The sequence below is a fragment of the Gasterosteus aculeatus genome, chromosome 20 (assembly GCF_964276395.1).
Source record: "Gasterosteus aculeatus chromosome 20, fGasAcu3.hap1.1, whole genome shotgun sequence".
NCBI lineage: Eukaryota > Metazoa > Chordata > Actinopteri > Perciformes > Gasterosteidae > Gasterosteus > Gasterosteus aculeatus.
Window position 1 is genome coordinate 10,088,444 of NC_135707.1, and position 13,972 is coordinate 10,102,415.

At 41.9% G+C, this 13,972-nt stretch overlaps 3 protein-coding genes across 7 annotated transcripts in view; 1 reads left to right on the forward strand and 2 right to left on the reverse strand.

Moving 5' to 3' along the window:
• The window catches only part of trip13 (thyroid hormone receptor interactor 13), a 32,772-nt gene that overhangs the window by 16,029 nt on the left and 2,771 nt on the right, over positions 1 to 13,972 (forward strand). For both annotated transcript variants that reach the window (XM_078095095.1, XM_078095096.1), the window contains exons 14-18: positions 12,842 to 12,919; positions 13,098 to 13,257; positions 13,356 to 13,482; positions 13,650 to 13,705; positions 13,794 to 13,884. In XM_078095095.1, coding sequence (XP_077951221.1) covers positions 12,842 to 12,919; positions 13,098 to 13,257; positions 13,356 to 13,482; positions 13,650 to 13,705; positions 13,794 to 13,884 — 512 coding nt within the window. The remainder of the gene's footprint in view (positions 1 to 12,841; positions 12,920 to 13,097; positions 13,258 to 13,355; positions 13,483 to 13,649; positions 13,706 to 13,793; positions 13,885 to 13,972) is intronic.
• Positions 2,177 to 7,201, reverse strand: zdhhc11 (zDHHC palmitoyltransferase 11). 2 transcript variants are annotated; one of them, XM_040165225.2, is made up of 11 exons: positions 6,824 to 7,201; positions 6,056 to 6,274; positions 5,434 to 5,612; positions 5,230 to 5,331; positions 4,997 to 5,121; positions 4,740 to 4,895; positions 4,527 to 4,639; positions 4,387 to 4,436; positions 4,242 to 4,305; positions 4,089 to 4,167; positions 2,177 to 3,482 (listed from the first exon to the last, which is right to left on the reverse strand). In XM_040165225.2, exons 2-11 carry the CDS (start codon positions 6,272 to 6,274, stop codon positions 3,355 to 3,357), a joined length of 1,215 nt encoding a protein of 404 aa, XP_040021159.2. In that variant the 5' UTR covers positions 6,824 to 7,201; the 3' UTR covers positions 2,177 to 3,354. The 2 variants fall into 2 exon arrangements, with proteins under 2 accessions (XP_040021159.2, XP_040021160.2); XM_040165226.2 differs by having other exon boundaries at positions 6,056 to 6,361; positions 6,824 to 6,953.
• On the reverse strand, positions 7,342 to 12,676 carry brd9 (bromodomain containing 9). Of its 3 annotated transcripts, none has more exons than XM_040165216.2 (17): positions 12,351 to 12,676; positions 11,516 to 11,736; positions 11,193 to 11,318; positions 10,958 to 11,108; positions 10,812 to 10,869; positions 10,157 to 10,301; positions 9,946 to 10,056; positions 9,611 to 9,798; positions 9,392 to 9,524; positions 9,142 to 9,217; positions 8,966 to 9,061; positions 8,724 to 8,856; positions 8,521 to 8,632; positions 8,345 to 8,401; positions 8,157 to 8,262; positions 7,753 to 7,923; positions 7,342 to 7,525 (listed from the first exon to the last, which is right to left on the reverse strand). In XM_040165216.2, the coding sequence occupies exons 1-17, from the start codon at positions 12,397 to 12,399 to the stop codon at positions 7,434 to 7,436; spliced, it is 2,025 nt and encodes a 674-aa protein (XP_040021150.2). In that variant the 5' UTR covers positions 12,400 to 12,676; the 3' UTR covers positions 7,342 to 7,433. The 3 variants fall into 3 exon arrangements, with proteins under 3 accessions (XP_040021150.2, XP_077951223.1, XP_040021151.2); XM_078095097.1 differs by having other exon boundaries at positions 9,611 to 9,756; positions 12,351 to 12,535; XM_040165217.2 differs by having other exon boundaries at positions 8,966 to 9,058; positions 12,351 to 12,535.

Consider the following 13,972-nt stretch of genomic DNA (forward strand, 5'->3'; position numbering starts at 1 on the left):
GCTCGAGGGAATGGACCCAAAGGACGTTATACTGCGGTGAGGCCCTTTGTCGGCCAAAGGGATGCTTATCTCCCCAAGAATTCCCCCTGAATCTGACTCCTCATGAGGTCCAGTGTGCGAATGTGTTACATAACCATGTTATGGTGGTGGACATTATGTAAAATTGCTGATGGATCATATATTCATACTAAGCTGTCAGCTATACTATGCTACTATATGTCTATTAGAGAAGAGAGAGCTTGTACCATGATTATAAAAAAACCTGCCTGACTAAAATCACTTGATGACATAATAGTCCTCTAGCTGCTTCAAGTGCGCCACTGTGTGGTTAATTGCAGCCATCACCTCATTAGGACTTTCTCAATAATTCCCCCTTTCATGAGCAATAACTAAATGAAACGGCAGATAACTAATATATTTTAAACTGATGTGGTTGTTTAATTACAACATGTACTCATGTTTTGCGTACATATATGTGCGCATGTACACTGTTTGAGGCTTCAGGCTTCTAATATCCCATGCAGATGTTTTCTTCCTTTCAGACCCAGCACATCAAAAAGGATTCTTGCGTTTATATTACAATGGCCATTGCTCTGGCCAGTATTCTGTCAAAAGTCCTGGAAATAATCATAATAGACAGATTAAATGAGTTTATTCACTCCTCAGATACCCAGTTTGTATCAGTCGGGCCGGAGCCGGGGAGGAGGACAAGGACGCAGAGAGGCTTGACTGCAGGAGATTTATTCAAATAATATCATATATCTAATAACACCAAAATACAACGATCCTTTTCACATCACAATACTAACGCGGGTGAACATGCAAAACTACAAGACACACTGGCACAGGACAAAGGGAGACGCAGACAATAAGTATCCATGAGGGAGGTGAGGGAACAGGTGGAGACAATTGGGAATCAGGGGAGACAAACAGGAGACACCTGAGGAAGGGCAAGACACCTGAAACGAGAGGGGGTTTAGACGCCACAATAAAACTGGAAGTCTCAAAATCAGACGTAAGACGGGACACAAACACAAACTTCACCAACATGTATGACAGTTTGGCCTTGATGCCTTAAAATGGAATTGTCAATATATATAGAGGTCAAAACTCATCCGTTCTCATGTGTTTTATTGATGCCTCGAAAGCTTTTGACCATGTTAATTATGAAAAATTGTTTAAAAAATTGAGTCAAAGAGGTGCCCTCAAACACATCGTGAGAATTCTGGCTTACTGGTATACCCACCAGACAATGCAAGTAAAATGCGGCCAAAGTGTCTCGGCCCCATTTGGGGTCAGCAATGGTGTCCGACAAGGAGGGATTCTGTCCCCAGTCCTTTTTAATCTATATATTGATGATCTTTCCAAGCAGTTGGAAGCCTGTAATACTGGGTGCATGATTGGTAATACAGACGGGACAGAATTCTAAAATTCCCTAATTTTAAATTGTCTGATCACTACCTCATTGCCTGTGATAAGGTAAAACATCTTGAACACTTTATCACAGAACAGATGAACGATGATGATGATGATGATATCGGCAATGTCATAAGATGTATGCACAGGCTAACATTCTTTCATGCAAATTTGGTATGTGTACAGTTGGAGTGAATATGTCTCTGTTTAGAGCTTATTGTACACCACATACTGCACACTTGTGGTCCAATAAAGAAAAAAATCAAGTCTACAGAGACTCCAAGTAGCTTATAATGATGCCATGCAAATATTACTAAAGAGGCCGAGATGGTGTAGTGCCAGTGAAATGTTTGGCCGCGGGAGTTAATACTTTCAAAGCTGTATTAAGAAATCTTATGTATAAATGTATCTTCCGGGTTAACATCTCTAAAAAATGAAATCATCTTGGGTTTGTCAAGTATAAAGTTTATCACTTCACGCTACCAGTCTCAGCTGTGGAGACATTGGTACAGTTGTCTGTTCATAAGGCCTTTGTAGGTCTATGTACTCTGCTTGTGTCCTTGCTTGCATTTTTCTTTTCTTTTTTTATCTTTATATTTGTGTTTGCTGTTTTGTGCTATCTGGACCTTGAGTCTGAAAGTTGATTGAATGGATTGAGAACCAAAATGTGTTATACACACACAGTACTACCACCATTCATGTGCTCCATGACCTCCTTTATAATATTATGTGGGATTTAATAACTGAACATGACTACATCTCACAGTTTGTAGATCAATATTTTATTAAAGCCACATAGAAAATGATATTGAATATTCTCAGAGGCAACATACTCTCAATTATGCAGAAACATAATGAAAACAAAACGCTAAAGTTTGCCCTTCTATTTGAGGTCTGTGGAGGCCCGTATCACCCATATCTGAGTGTTCCCAACTCATTCTGGTTAAACAAACAGTGAAGCTTCATAGATTCAGTTTCCAAATCCCTGTTTAGCTCGTGTGACTTCTCTCTGTTGGAGATTAATTCATTCTTTCATTGCATCTTGATACAGCTTTGCCAAAATTGTGATACTTTTGCTTTTGAAAGTTGTCTTGTGTTTCTTCTCTGCCATTACTTTTGCACAACGTATTTCCTCTTAATGGCTATTAAAGGAGTTTGGTATTGTCTTTTTTCTATTTCGTGTATTGTTGTTTGTTGGTTGTTTTGGCTTTTGAAATCTTAAGCCTTGGGTTTTTTTGTTAATAAATGTAATTCCTTGTTAAACAAGCGAGTGCTTTGGTAGCCTTTTCTGTGTCAGTCCCCTTTCGGGTGACTTTCTCAAACGTTACTCCTTGTGTTCCCCTAATCATTAAGCGACGGTTGTAACGCGGCCATCTAGTGGGGACAATATGTGACGGCTTGCTTTAAAAAATGAGCTCTTAATGGGCTGATACTGTGCTTTCTTCAAATTTTTGAATGAAATATAAAACATAAAGGCTTAACCTTTGGCCATCAGCTAAAATGACCAGATGCTAAAAGTTACTGTGTATATTATTTGATACCCAATGTAGGCTGACAATATCCGGCCTCATGCTGCAGATATCAGCGGACTACCAGCTATCTGACTGAGGCCAGCAGAACAGAGGAATTGGGACTGAACTTTGACTTTCTATACACGTGAGTGAGATAAAACAATGCTTTAAATAAATCAATCGTTTAAAAAAACTGCGGTAAAATGGAAAGAAAAGACCAAAACACCATGACAGATCCACAGCTATTCCAACTGCATGCACAATGTCCATTGGATGATCAAACTGTGGAGTTAAGTCCAACTCTGTCCTTATCAACAATGCTCCATGGTCGTATGGCTCAGTTTCATGAGGCATATCTTCAGAATGATTTTGAACATTTCTCACAGCAGCATATCCTCATGCACCACCATGCAAACATTACCAACTGCTAAGTGTCATCTGGGGTCATAACGGAGCTTCCCAGAGGGTCCTGCACTCCGGGGACAGGCTGTCCAGACTTCTGACACGCGGCCTGAGCCTCTTCAGTGTCCAGCTTGCAGCTTTTGTAATCGCTCACTGACACATTTAAGACACACGGGAAACAAAACGGAGAGAAGTGTATTACAAATGGCAATACATGTGACAGAAACAACAATGCGTGTATCCTTTTCAATTCATTTTCACAATAATTCATTCTAACAAACATTGCATATCTAATGTAATACTCCTACCTGACGTTTGTGGTGTGATTACTTATACTGTGTTCCTAATACCTTAGCTTTGTCCATTTTTATGAATGAAAACCATTTTTTAGAGTGAATACTATTTGGAGAAATATTGAGCCAACATTGGGTTATAAATGAATAACACCACAGTCGTACGAGCTTGAGTTTGCACAACAAGGCTGTAAATGCTGACTAGTCAGCGCAATGACCTTTGACCCATTTACCAAATTAAAAGCTCCAGGATTCACAGAGCGTTATCTGCTCACATATTTATTTAAAATGACTCAAATCTCTCAAGATTCTGTAAATCAAAGACCATAATTCAGGCATCTAACCAGAACACAGATTAAAAAACACTGAAGAAAACCAATACAAGGGGACAGGAAGGGCAAACATGCTAACTGAGGTTCATTCCCGCAGCACTCTGTGGCGTTAATAATTGAAGTTAAATACTTACTTGCTGTGTTGTTTGTGGGACTCTCTGTGCCATAATGGAAACTATTCTCTTTAGCTGCTGATTTATTAAAGTTTTCCACCTGCAAAACCAAATACAATTTTAATGCATTTGATGCAAAACAAATAAAAGTAAGATTTCGGCAGACATGATTACCTCAGTGCAAATCGACTCTGAAAGTCGCCTTGTGAGTGGGCCTTCGTTGTCAAATTGGCAGGTACTGCAGCAAAACCAGAATCACATTAATTATCTAGAAAACTGGCTGTAAAAATGGTGTAAGAAGAGCTTTAAGGAATTTTACCCTGAACTATGCGATAATGCCGGCTCACAGTCAATTGAAGTTTCTTGATTCTTTAAAAAAAAGTCAACAGAAAACTTTTTTACACTCGCGTGAACAAATGAACAAATCACAGTCAGTAAGAAGCAAAGGACACGTCTCACCTGTCGGTCCCCGCTATTGATTTTGGCATCTTGGTGATTTCCTGTTTCAATGTTTTTGGCTTCTTTTTGTCGCTGCCTCTTTATATAATCATATGTGCTTATGCCTTTACAAACTGTAAAGCAAAGAGGGAAGTAATGGGGGATGTTGACCCGGATGAGGAAAAGACAGCCACAGTTAAGCCAAAAGTTTAAGTCTTGAGGATTTTGACTCACAGAGGTAGAGGTGGAAGACCAGCAGATGGCCGAGCAGCAGCATGCAGGTGATGCTCAGCACGGCTGTTATGAACGCTAATAAAAGGAAAATGGCTGAACCGGTCTTTATGGGTGCTAAGGGTAAAAACACCAGCCATGTACCATTCCCCATTACACCTACAGAAAGTAGCACAAAAACACTCTTAACACTCAAATAGCTTTAAATGACGGATTTAATAAAAAATAAAAAGAAAGAGTAAAATATTACGGTGACTCACTGTCAAACTGCGGGGCGGTCCGCAGGCTGTTTGGATCTAGGTAATGCTGAATAAATATGAATAAAAAGACCACAACCAGCAGGAGGATGCCCAGCATGGCAGAGGACAGCGCCACAAAGAAGCACCTGAAGGCGCACACAGAAGCTGATGTTAGTTCATAAAGCATTCCCCCGTTCATTTAAACATCAGACATGAAGTCAGGTACATGAAGTCCATCCACAGCGTTCTCTTACCAGTAGTTTCTGCCACCCACACAGGTGTTCAACCATTTGCAATGGTGATCAAAGTCCTCCACACACTTGTTGCAAACGCCACAGTGTTTTACTTTAGGGCCGCTACGTGAAGACGCATCATGTTAGACATCATAAAACCCGTTTTCATAGTTGCCAAATTACTACGAGTTTTGAAAAACCTAAATGGCATTGGAGAATACGTACACCTTGACATCGCATAGATAACAGTGTTGGTCCTGGATGACATGCGTTTGCTTCGACCTGTCAAAAAGCGCCGTTGGACTGGAATAGCTCCGTTTGGCCCTCACAGTGACATCCGCTGGGTCTATTGTTACGACGGCAACGTGGGCAAAGATGTGTACAATAAAAGAAATTCCAGCCAGCTGCGCACGACAAGAGTCAAGGAAAATAGCGATAATTTTTCGAAAAAATACTAGAATATATGACAAAACAGTGCAGAACAGTAAGTGGCCAAAGGGAAAAAAGTGGATCGTTTGTGTGAGAAATGAAGTCAGTTCTGAAGAAATTGACTGTTCCCAAAGCCTCAGTTTAATGGACCAGTGTTCATGCAGCATTCACCATTTGACTAAAACACCATTGATTACGTCTTTTTTGCTTAATAGAGGCCGCAGTCACAGAGACAGAGGCACGTTTGGTGTGACTGCAGCCCATACAGGCCTCACAACAACATCCTTGTCTTCTCCAACTGTCCAAACAAAACCTTAGCAGAGACGTTTGCTGCATATTCAAAGCCGACAAGCCAATTGCCGCACACTTAACGCTCGTCTACTACAACAGCTAGATTTTCTCTGCATGATAAGGATACAGCGTAGGCCACGTGCTTCCATGGCAGGGGCAGTAGAGGGATATAGATGCCGAAGCTGACCACGGCGAGGTAGCTGCACACCAGCCAGCCAGCCACTTGGAAAGCCTGAGGGGGCCATGACCATCCGTTCATCCTGGGGGGCTTCGAGGGCACCAGCTCCATCCTACTGCCGCCGCCTGTGGGAGCGGTGCGTCTCAGCTTTTGGCTGAAGCAGTTCATCTGGAGGACAAACACGGGTGGGATGAGAAGGAGCTTCCTCCACACGTTAGACGTACAACACGCAGGTCCAGCCGCAGCAGATTGTGACTGTATTTGATGGGGAAATGAGTTAGGAAAATGAGTTGAGCATGATGATGATACAGTGACTGCTCAGCCATTACTGAAGTATACTCAGGCTGCATTTAGTTAAACACAAAAACTGTTCATACTGTCAACAGTTTTGTCGAGCATTACATAGTTTATACATATGTGCACCAATGCGGTTACATATTCTAAAGATAACCTGTAAATTGACTGCAATTTGTGGGATTTAAATGCAATTAATGTTTGTTTTGTTTATGACTTATTAATGAAATGGCTGTTTGCTATTAAACTATTTGTTTTTTTAAGTAACTAGCGTTATTAAAGGGGCTCTGTTTTATCACACATAGCATTTTGTCTCAAATCATTTCCAAGGCTTTACAAAAAAACTACACATTTAAGCCAACAATAATACAGGTTTAATTTTACAATAGCACAGTCTATTTTAATTAATGCAGAAATACTTACATTCGCCGTTGAAAGAAAGTGGCCATGGGGTAAAAACAATATACGCTCCTGTTCAATTACGGACCGAGAGTCTGATACCAAATGATTAGTTTATCAGTAGCGCGCGTGCTCCACTAAGCAAAAGCCACATTTAAAAAAATAAATAAAAAAAAACACGTCGCCCGAACAACGCGATCGGAAAACACCCGGTAAAAAACAATTAAAACCGCCCGACGTCCTGTTATTTGTGTCCCCGAAGGACGTGAATCGGAAGTTGAAGAATCAACTCGCTCAGCAGGTCGGAGCAGCGCCATGGAAACAGTCCTACTGCGCATGCGCGCCGCAGCTCCGGAGCGCTGCTCTTTTCCAGCGGAGCGTCCGCGCATGGAGCTCGCCCCTCAAGTGAAGCAAGCAACTTTTATCAGAGCGACAGCCAACACAGATAAGATCACTGCTCGCATGCTTATGGAACCGCACACAAGTGTTTATTTGTTGCACACAAAAACATACAACTAGACAACAAGACTCGACGCAATGAATGATATTCAGTCTTAAAAACATTTAATTTTCATTTAAACAGTCCAAGCTTCTGCTGTTAGCCACAGGAGAAACCGAATGGCGTTGTGTGTGGTCAGGTGTTGGCTGTGCTCTCTGTCTCCGGAGACTGCAGGAACTCGTAGGGATCGTGAACCATCTCAGACTGATCCAGGTGGGCCGGGCTCCCTGCGGAAGAAGGAACACACGGCTCTTCAGTTGTTGCACTGGTGTTACTATCCTTTGGAAACCATTGAAAGTCGGCAGACTTTATAGTGGGGGGGTTTATAGCTGATATTTAGCAACACGGTATTATGACATGGTGGCGTGCAAATCACAATTATACGTTGTTGAAAGCACATAAAGGGGTCCCCTCTGTGCAATTACTTTTTTAGTCCTACACCTATAGCAGATACCTAAGTGGTGCTGATCCCTCTCTGAGGCATTAGAAAGGGAGGACAGGTTGGACGAAGGCCTAGAGCCGACTCTGTCCACTTGAGCATCCTGGAACTCCTGCAGGAGTTTGTCTGCCTCGTCAAAGCTCTGCTGGCCCTCCTCGTTGCCAGGCTCTTTTTTTACTGTTTTACCTGATAAAGAAAAGAGGGAAGATCGTTGTAAGACAGTAAAATGAAATAATAAATGCACAACTTCCATTTAAAAGGAGAAAAGACAGAGTGGAGAGTTACATCCAATATTCCGTTATGTTTACTTTAAGTACATTGACTGCTACTTTCACCATACTCATATTACTGTTATGAAAGACTGGAATTGTACACAAAAAAAAAAACGCGTTAGTCCAAACGTTGATGGACATAATCACCTAATGAGTTCAGCAGGGATAATTCCAGAGACATATCAGGATAGTTCTTCATTGACATGAAGTCCAGGACTGAGCCACTGTCCCCCAGTCCCGTGCCGTCTGCCATCTAAACAAAAATACACAGCTTCAGTCCCACAGCCGAGCGACTACCTCAACGTATCTTCAGTTTCAAGAGAACTGCCACATACCTGTATGTCACAGATGTTGGATTTGGTTTCCTCGGGTATTAGCGCGATGTTTCTCTTCTGAAATGTAAAGAAATGAAAATCAATTAGGAAACAGGTGGGAGACCCGTCTGCGGTGGCATTGGTGCAGACAGCCGTGCAATGCTTGTATTGCTGTGTATTAGGTAGAAGTCAGATACCTGTCGGATTTGATTGACAGCTTTAGTGTGATCGCCCGCGGTCATCGTGTCCAGTAGCCTGTCGACCCAACGCCTCGTGACGCCTCCGCAGCCCTTGACAAACTCCTGTATGCTTTGGGTGAAAGTTTACATATTACACAGGCTGAGACACAAGATCATTTCCGATATCTAAAATTTAGCTAATGACAAAAAGGTTTGCCTACCTGAGAGCACATTGTACCCCCGCCTCGTCGCCATAGGCAGAATAGAGCGTGTCCACCTCGTCGGGTAGCAGGTCGGGAAAGACGGAGTTCTTCTGAAGGGTCTGAACGTTGTATGCACTGCTCAGAAACGTTACTACACAGGGCAACAAAAAAAAGATCCTTTTTAAGTCATACACTTTCTGTCATATGTGAGTCATTGTTATTTAGATGAATGAAACTAGCAGCATTGAGTGACTGGATACCTTTGTGTTGCCTGTCATCTTTGAAACCCAAGGTCGTTAATCCAGGCAGAAGCTTATTTGACAGAGAACTCAGGTCCACTTTATGAATCTCGTCTTCTGCAATACATTAAGAATAATTACACTCACGCGTAGTGAATATTTGAAAGATGTTTAAAAAAAGAGAATAAACAACAAACCCTCTGCCTCAGGATCCAGCTGATTCACAACAGTGTATAAGAGAGAACTGTCCTGCTCTTTACGCAAGTAGCCCATCTGAAAACATGGATCGGAGAAAAAACTTGTCACAACTTACTGCATAGAAGAAGTAACACCGTGACGCGTGGAAGCCTTACGAACACCCTGTGATTTTATGTAACACAATATAACTTTAGCTGGTAGTCAGTGTGTATGAATGGTAAATTAGACACCACAAGCTAAAAGGAAAACCTTGGAGTTGGGCATGTATCTGTTGATCCGATCCCGAGCTTCATCTGCGGAATGCTCAACCAGTGCCAGGACGTGCTCCTCTGCTGTGCTGTCGGTCAGGCTGCATGCGTTTCCCTCTAGTTCAAACAGGTCACTGAGACAACAAAGGAGACAACGCATCATCACACTGATGTTGTACAGAAAAAGACACATTTTTCAGATATTACAAATAGAAAATACCTGATAACTTCCTTCATGTCTTTAACGGGCTGTTTCTTGGACTTCTTAGCTGATTCTACTGGGGTGGGGATTATCTCTGGAGGAGGAATATCAGATGTAAGGTCTTCGTCTCCCAAAATGGCCGCCTGCTGGGTGAAATCCATTTCCTGCATGAAAGACATGCTGCGTTTCAAAGCCAACAGCCGTTCCTGCGCACAGGGCAGAGGAAGAAAGTGGCAACTTTGTCTGATTGCAAATGTCTGGATATGAGAGTACGATGAAGAAAATAGAAAGCAACAGCAGAAAGTTGTTGATGACCACAGGGATGTTTTAAGTGGAGATTCACCCTCTCTTACCTTGCTCATCATCTTAAATCCTGTATGAAGCAGTTTCTTGGCAGCTTTGTAATAGACCGTCTCTGGTCTGTTGTACACCATGGCATTGTCACACATCAGCTTAAAGTCCGCCTGAAGGCCAAAACGGGGTCCACACACATTTTATTATACACTCAAAATAAATACATATTCACCATCCGAACTCTCACTCTGTGTTGAAAAGTATCCTCACCTTGAATTCTGTAACAGTGTTATATTCATTTTTTATAATCTTGTCTTTCATGGTGCTGAAGTCCATCGGATGTTTGATGATCATTGAGTAACCAGGGGCGATCGCATCCGTTACTGGAAAGGAGAAAAATCCATGGGGGTCTTTCCTGGAAAGACACAAGACGCACAATGTTATTCAATACAGCACTGACCTTAAGATTTGTTTTGACAAGTCACTCACTCACAATAATAAAGGCGCCGATAGACCAAAGACTGAAAACCTGCAGCCCATAAAGGCAGCAATGTTTATTGCACCATACGAAAACATTTTTTGTGGTTGCTGCTTAGAAAAAAACTTCTTTGAGTCAAATGGTGTAAAAGTCACATGTGTTTGTTCCCTTCTAACAATGTGGGTGTTCAAGTTATTTAATGCATGACAATTATATTAAGGGACATTCTGTTTGCAAAACAGAAAATTTTGAACTGAAGTGATGTCAACGAAAACACTCAAAGACTGGAAAAATTTGATATTCCTTTTGTAAATACCAAGGGAATAGGCCAATTGGTTCATGATATCTCTTGTGGACATGTACGTGGCCTTAATGATAAGTGCTTCAGCAAAAGACGGTCTGCATCACCGGTGGATTCAGCCATCAGACTGAGTCATTGTTCCTCACCTCTGCAACTGCCTCAGAAAGTGCTCCAGCAGTTGTTGACGAGGAGTGGATTCACTTTCTGCAATGGGCAAACGTAAAGAATACAGATGTCTATAGACACATTTAAAAGTAACGGTTGCGTTTTCTTCACAGAGAGGCATTCTTACCTTGTTGCGTCCTGCATGCTCGGAACGGCCTGTCTCCTTGTTGATCCAAGTCCAACTTCAAACTGTGGTGAAACTCATCCACTTCAGGATCAGGATCCAGCTCAAACTCTCGCTCTCTTTCTCTCTCTTTCTTCTTTTTCTTCTCTTCCGGCTGATGAGATGTTGTCACAATGTCAGTGTCGTGCCAGCAAAAACATTAAGGAAGTATTGTGCCATGTTCTCGGGTTTGACTCACCTCCAATCCAATACTTAGACTTTTTGGTAATGTGAAAGGCTCAACAGGTACACCGGTGCTGGCAGCAGTAGAAGCTGCTGTCTCTGATTCGTTCTGCTCCCGCTCTCTCTTCCTCCTCTTTTCCTCCTATAGTGTGATGGCATTTGTATTTATTTATTTTTTTACTTATAGCGGCACAACACAGATAAATAAGTTCTAATGTTTTGTTTCTTGTTCTCCTGAGTTTGTACCCTATGGTTGAATGCACTTATTGTACGTCGCTTTGGATAAAAGCGTCCGCTAAATGACATGTAATGTAATGTAATGTTATTTTCCAAACCAACCTTACGCCGTCTTCTCTCCTCGTCATCCACATATTTGTCTTTATCCTTTTCAGACTTTTTCTTCTTCTTCTTCTTCTTGTCTTTGTGGCGTTCCCGCTCATGGTCCGATCTGTCATCGTAGTAACTCGAGTCGTGTCCCGAACCCGAGAGCTCCGTCACCTCACTCCCTCCAACTTTGAGCACAAGCTTCAGGGGCTTCTCAAGGGCCTTGTCCTCATAGTCTACCAACAAAACAGGGGATATATCGATTACAGGCTGAGGGAGGAGCAGGTCATACTGTTTTTTTTTAACGATGTTGCCATTAGTATGGTAAGAACGCTGTAGGTCATATCTGTTATCGATTGCAAAATAAGTTGTGTATTGTTGATCAGTTAGATCACGTTATATGAAGTTGGAGCTTGTCGTATATTGCGTCTATTGTGTGACTACGTTTTATTGCATTCAACGGCATTGTTTTGCAGGACGTAATTCCATAATACTTAAAGACCAAAGTTGATTTAAATCAACTACATTTCTTGAGTTAAAAATGTTTTTATATATCTTAGGTTACTTGCGTAGTGTTATCTTATTGACACGGCCATAAATAAATAATTACAAATTGTAAATGATATTATATGTTACTTATACAGAACTGATTAACTCGGGGTTTTGGTAGAGAATGAAACCAGACAGATGAGGGATGTGGATGAGGTGGCAGAGTTGATTTTACAAAAACAAAAATATATTATAAACCTGCTGTCTTTTCCTGTTTGGTTAGCCAGCTAAGCTATCTAGCACACAGCTAGCTGGAACAAAAGCGATGCGGTGACTAATAGTAAAATACGCATTCAGGTACCATCGACTGTTCTCCACTCCGGTTTATGCTTCTTGTGTTTTTTCCCCATTTCTCCGTCTTTATGGAAGAAGACTCGTGTCTACTCCAATTACGGTGCCAATGGTCGCTAGCGTCGGTCTAGACGCAACAAACCGTAGCAACCAGAGAGCTAGCGGCCGGCGGAAGCGCTGAGCCCAAACTGTGACGTATTTCCGGTTTGATAAAGCCGCGCTGATTTCAAGTGCTCGTCGGGTTTCTGCCTCCACAGCGAACTGTCGAGAGTTAATTGAGTCCCGGAGCTTTTATTGATCCAAGTCATCAGACTGATAACGTAACGCTGAAAGGTGTAAGTTTAATGTGTTCGTTTTGTCAATGTAGCGAGGTGTTTACCTTTACTCCTAGGTTGTTAAACGTTAGCCAGCGGTGTTAGCTAAACGTTAGCTACACGACCACCTCAGTCGAAAAGCTCTTTTTGGAGCTGTGAATGTTTTTCCTTTTGTTCCCAATTTCAGGCGGACGGTCGGTGACAGGATGGAGTTGGAAAATCAGAAACAAAACATTGACGTCGAGGTTCATGTTAAATCTCACAGGTGGGTTCGCTGAGCATGGCGGTGAATACATGCGTGATTATTTGCCAAATAATAAATACACTGCGTTTCGCCCGAAGCTTATTTTTCTCGGTGTCCAAACCAATTTTCATATCGATATCTGTCGGCTATCACTATGTGAGGAAGTCCTGTAAAAGCGAGACCTTTTCTCTCATTCCAGCACAGCTAAGAAGTCCGAGGTGAGGATACAGGTGCTGGGTCTGCTGAACCGACACGGCATGCTGTTTGGAAACTACAAATGGACCGAGTTCGATAAGGAATTCCTGCAGAAAAACGTTGAATCTGTGGCGATCGTTGATCAAGATGATTTAATAACACAGGTCTGTTATTTTGGTTTGCTTTGTGAATGTATGTATGTTTGTGTGAAGTAGTGATGCTTTGCAGTTTATTGTTTTCTTCATTAACCTATTTTTCTCAGCCCCTTGATTTGAAGAGCTACTCGGTCTCCATTCACATCTTCACCTTGAATGAGGATGGACCCAGCACGCTCAGTTTGGAGGAGGATGAAGAGCTTTCAGCCGCCAATCACTGGTTGCTGCCAGCAGGTACTTTAACACTGCGTTCGGCATTCATGCTTTCTCACTCTTTCTATTTCCAGTGGAAGTCAGTCATTCATTTTTCTTAACATAAACTGTGTTTCGGAGTGACCCCCAAACTATCATTCAATCGTTGCTAAATATTTCCTTAAAATAACTTCATGTTTGTCTAACAGCTGAATTCAATGGCATTTGGGAGAGTCTGGTATACGAGAGTGGAGTCAAAACCCAGGTAAGACCGGAAAGCAAAATAGCAGTTAAGTTGCACAACCTTTTCAATGATCACCGCTAAACTTCTACTTGTCTTTGTTTTCCTGTAGCTCCTGAATTACATTTCCACAACAATTTACTTCTCGGACAAAAATGTTGACAGTAACTTGATTTCGTGGAACCGCGTTGTGCTGCTTCACGGTAAATAACCAGAAGAGAAATCCCAGTGTTTTTTATGAGTTGAAGTCATCCCAGGGAGGATGTGTGTGATGCAGCTCATTGACCCCTT

Coding starts and splice junctions, on each gene's coding strand:
- zdhhc11 (XM_040165225.2), bottom strand. CDS start 6,274: ATGAACTGCTTCAGCCAAAAGCTGAGACGCACCGCTCCCACAGGCGGC. Junction 5,122..5,229: donor GTGGGTGGCAGAAACTACTG/GTAAGAGAACGC, acceptor GTGCGCCTTCAG/GTGCTTCTTTGTGGCGCTGT. Junction 4,306..4,386: donor GCATTATCGCATAGTTCAGG/GTAAAATTCCTT, acceptor GTTTTGCTGCAG/TACCTGCCAATTTGACAACG.
- brd9 (XM_040165216.2), bottom strand. CDS start 12,399: ATGGGGAAAAAACACAAGAAGCATAAACCGGAGTGGAGAACAGTCGAT. Junction 11,737..12,350: donor GGAGTGGAGAACAGTCGATG/GTACCTGAATGC, acceptor TTTTGTTGGTAG/ACTATGAGGACAAGGCCCTT. Junction 9,525..9,610: donor GACATGAAGGAAGTTATCAG/GTATTTTCTATT, acceptor TTGTTGTCTCAG/TGACCTGTTTGAACTAGAGG.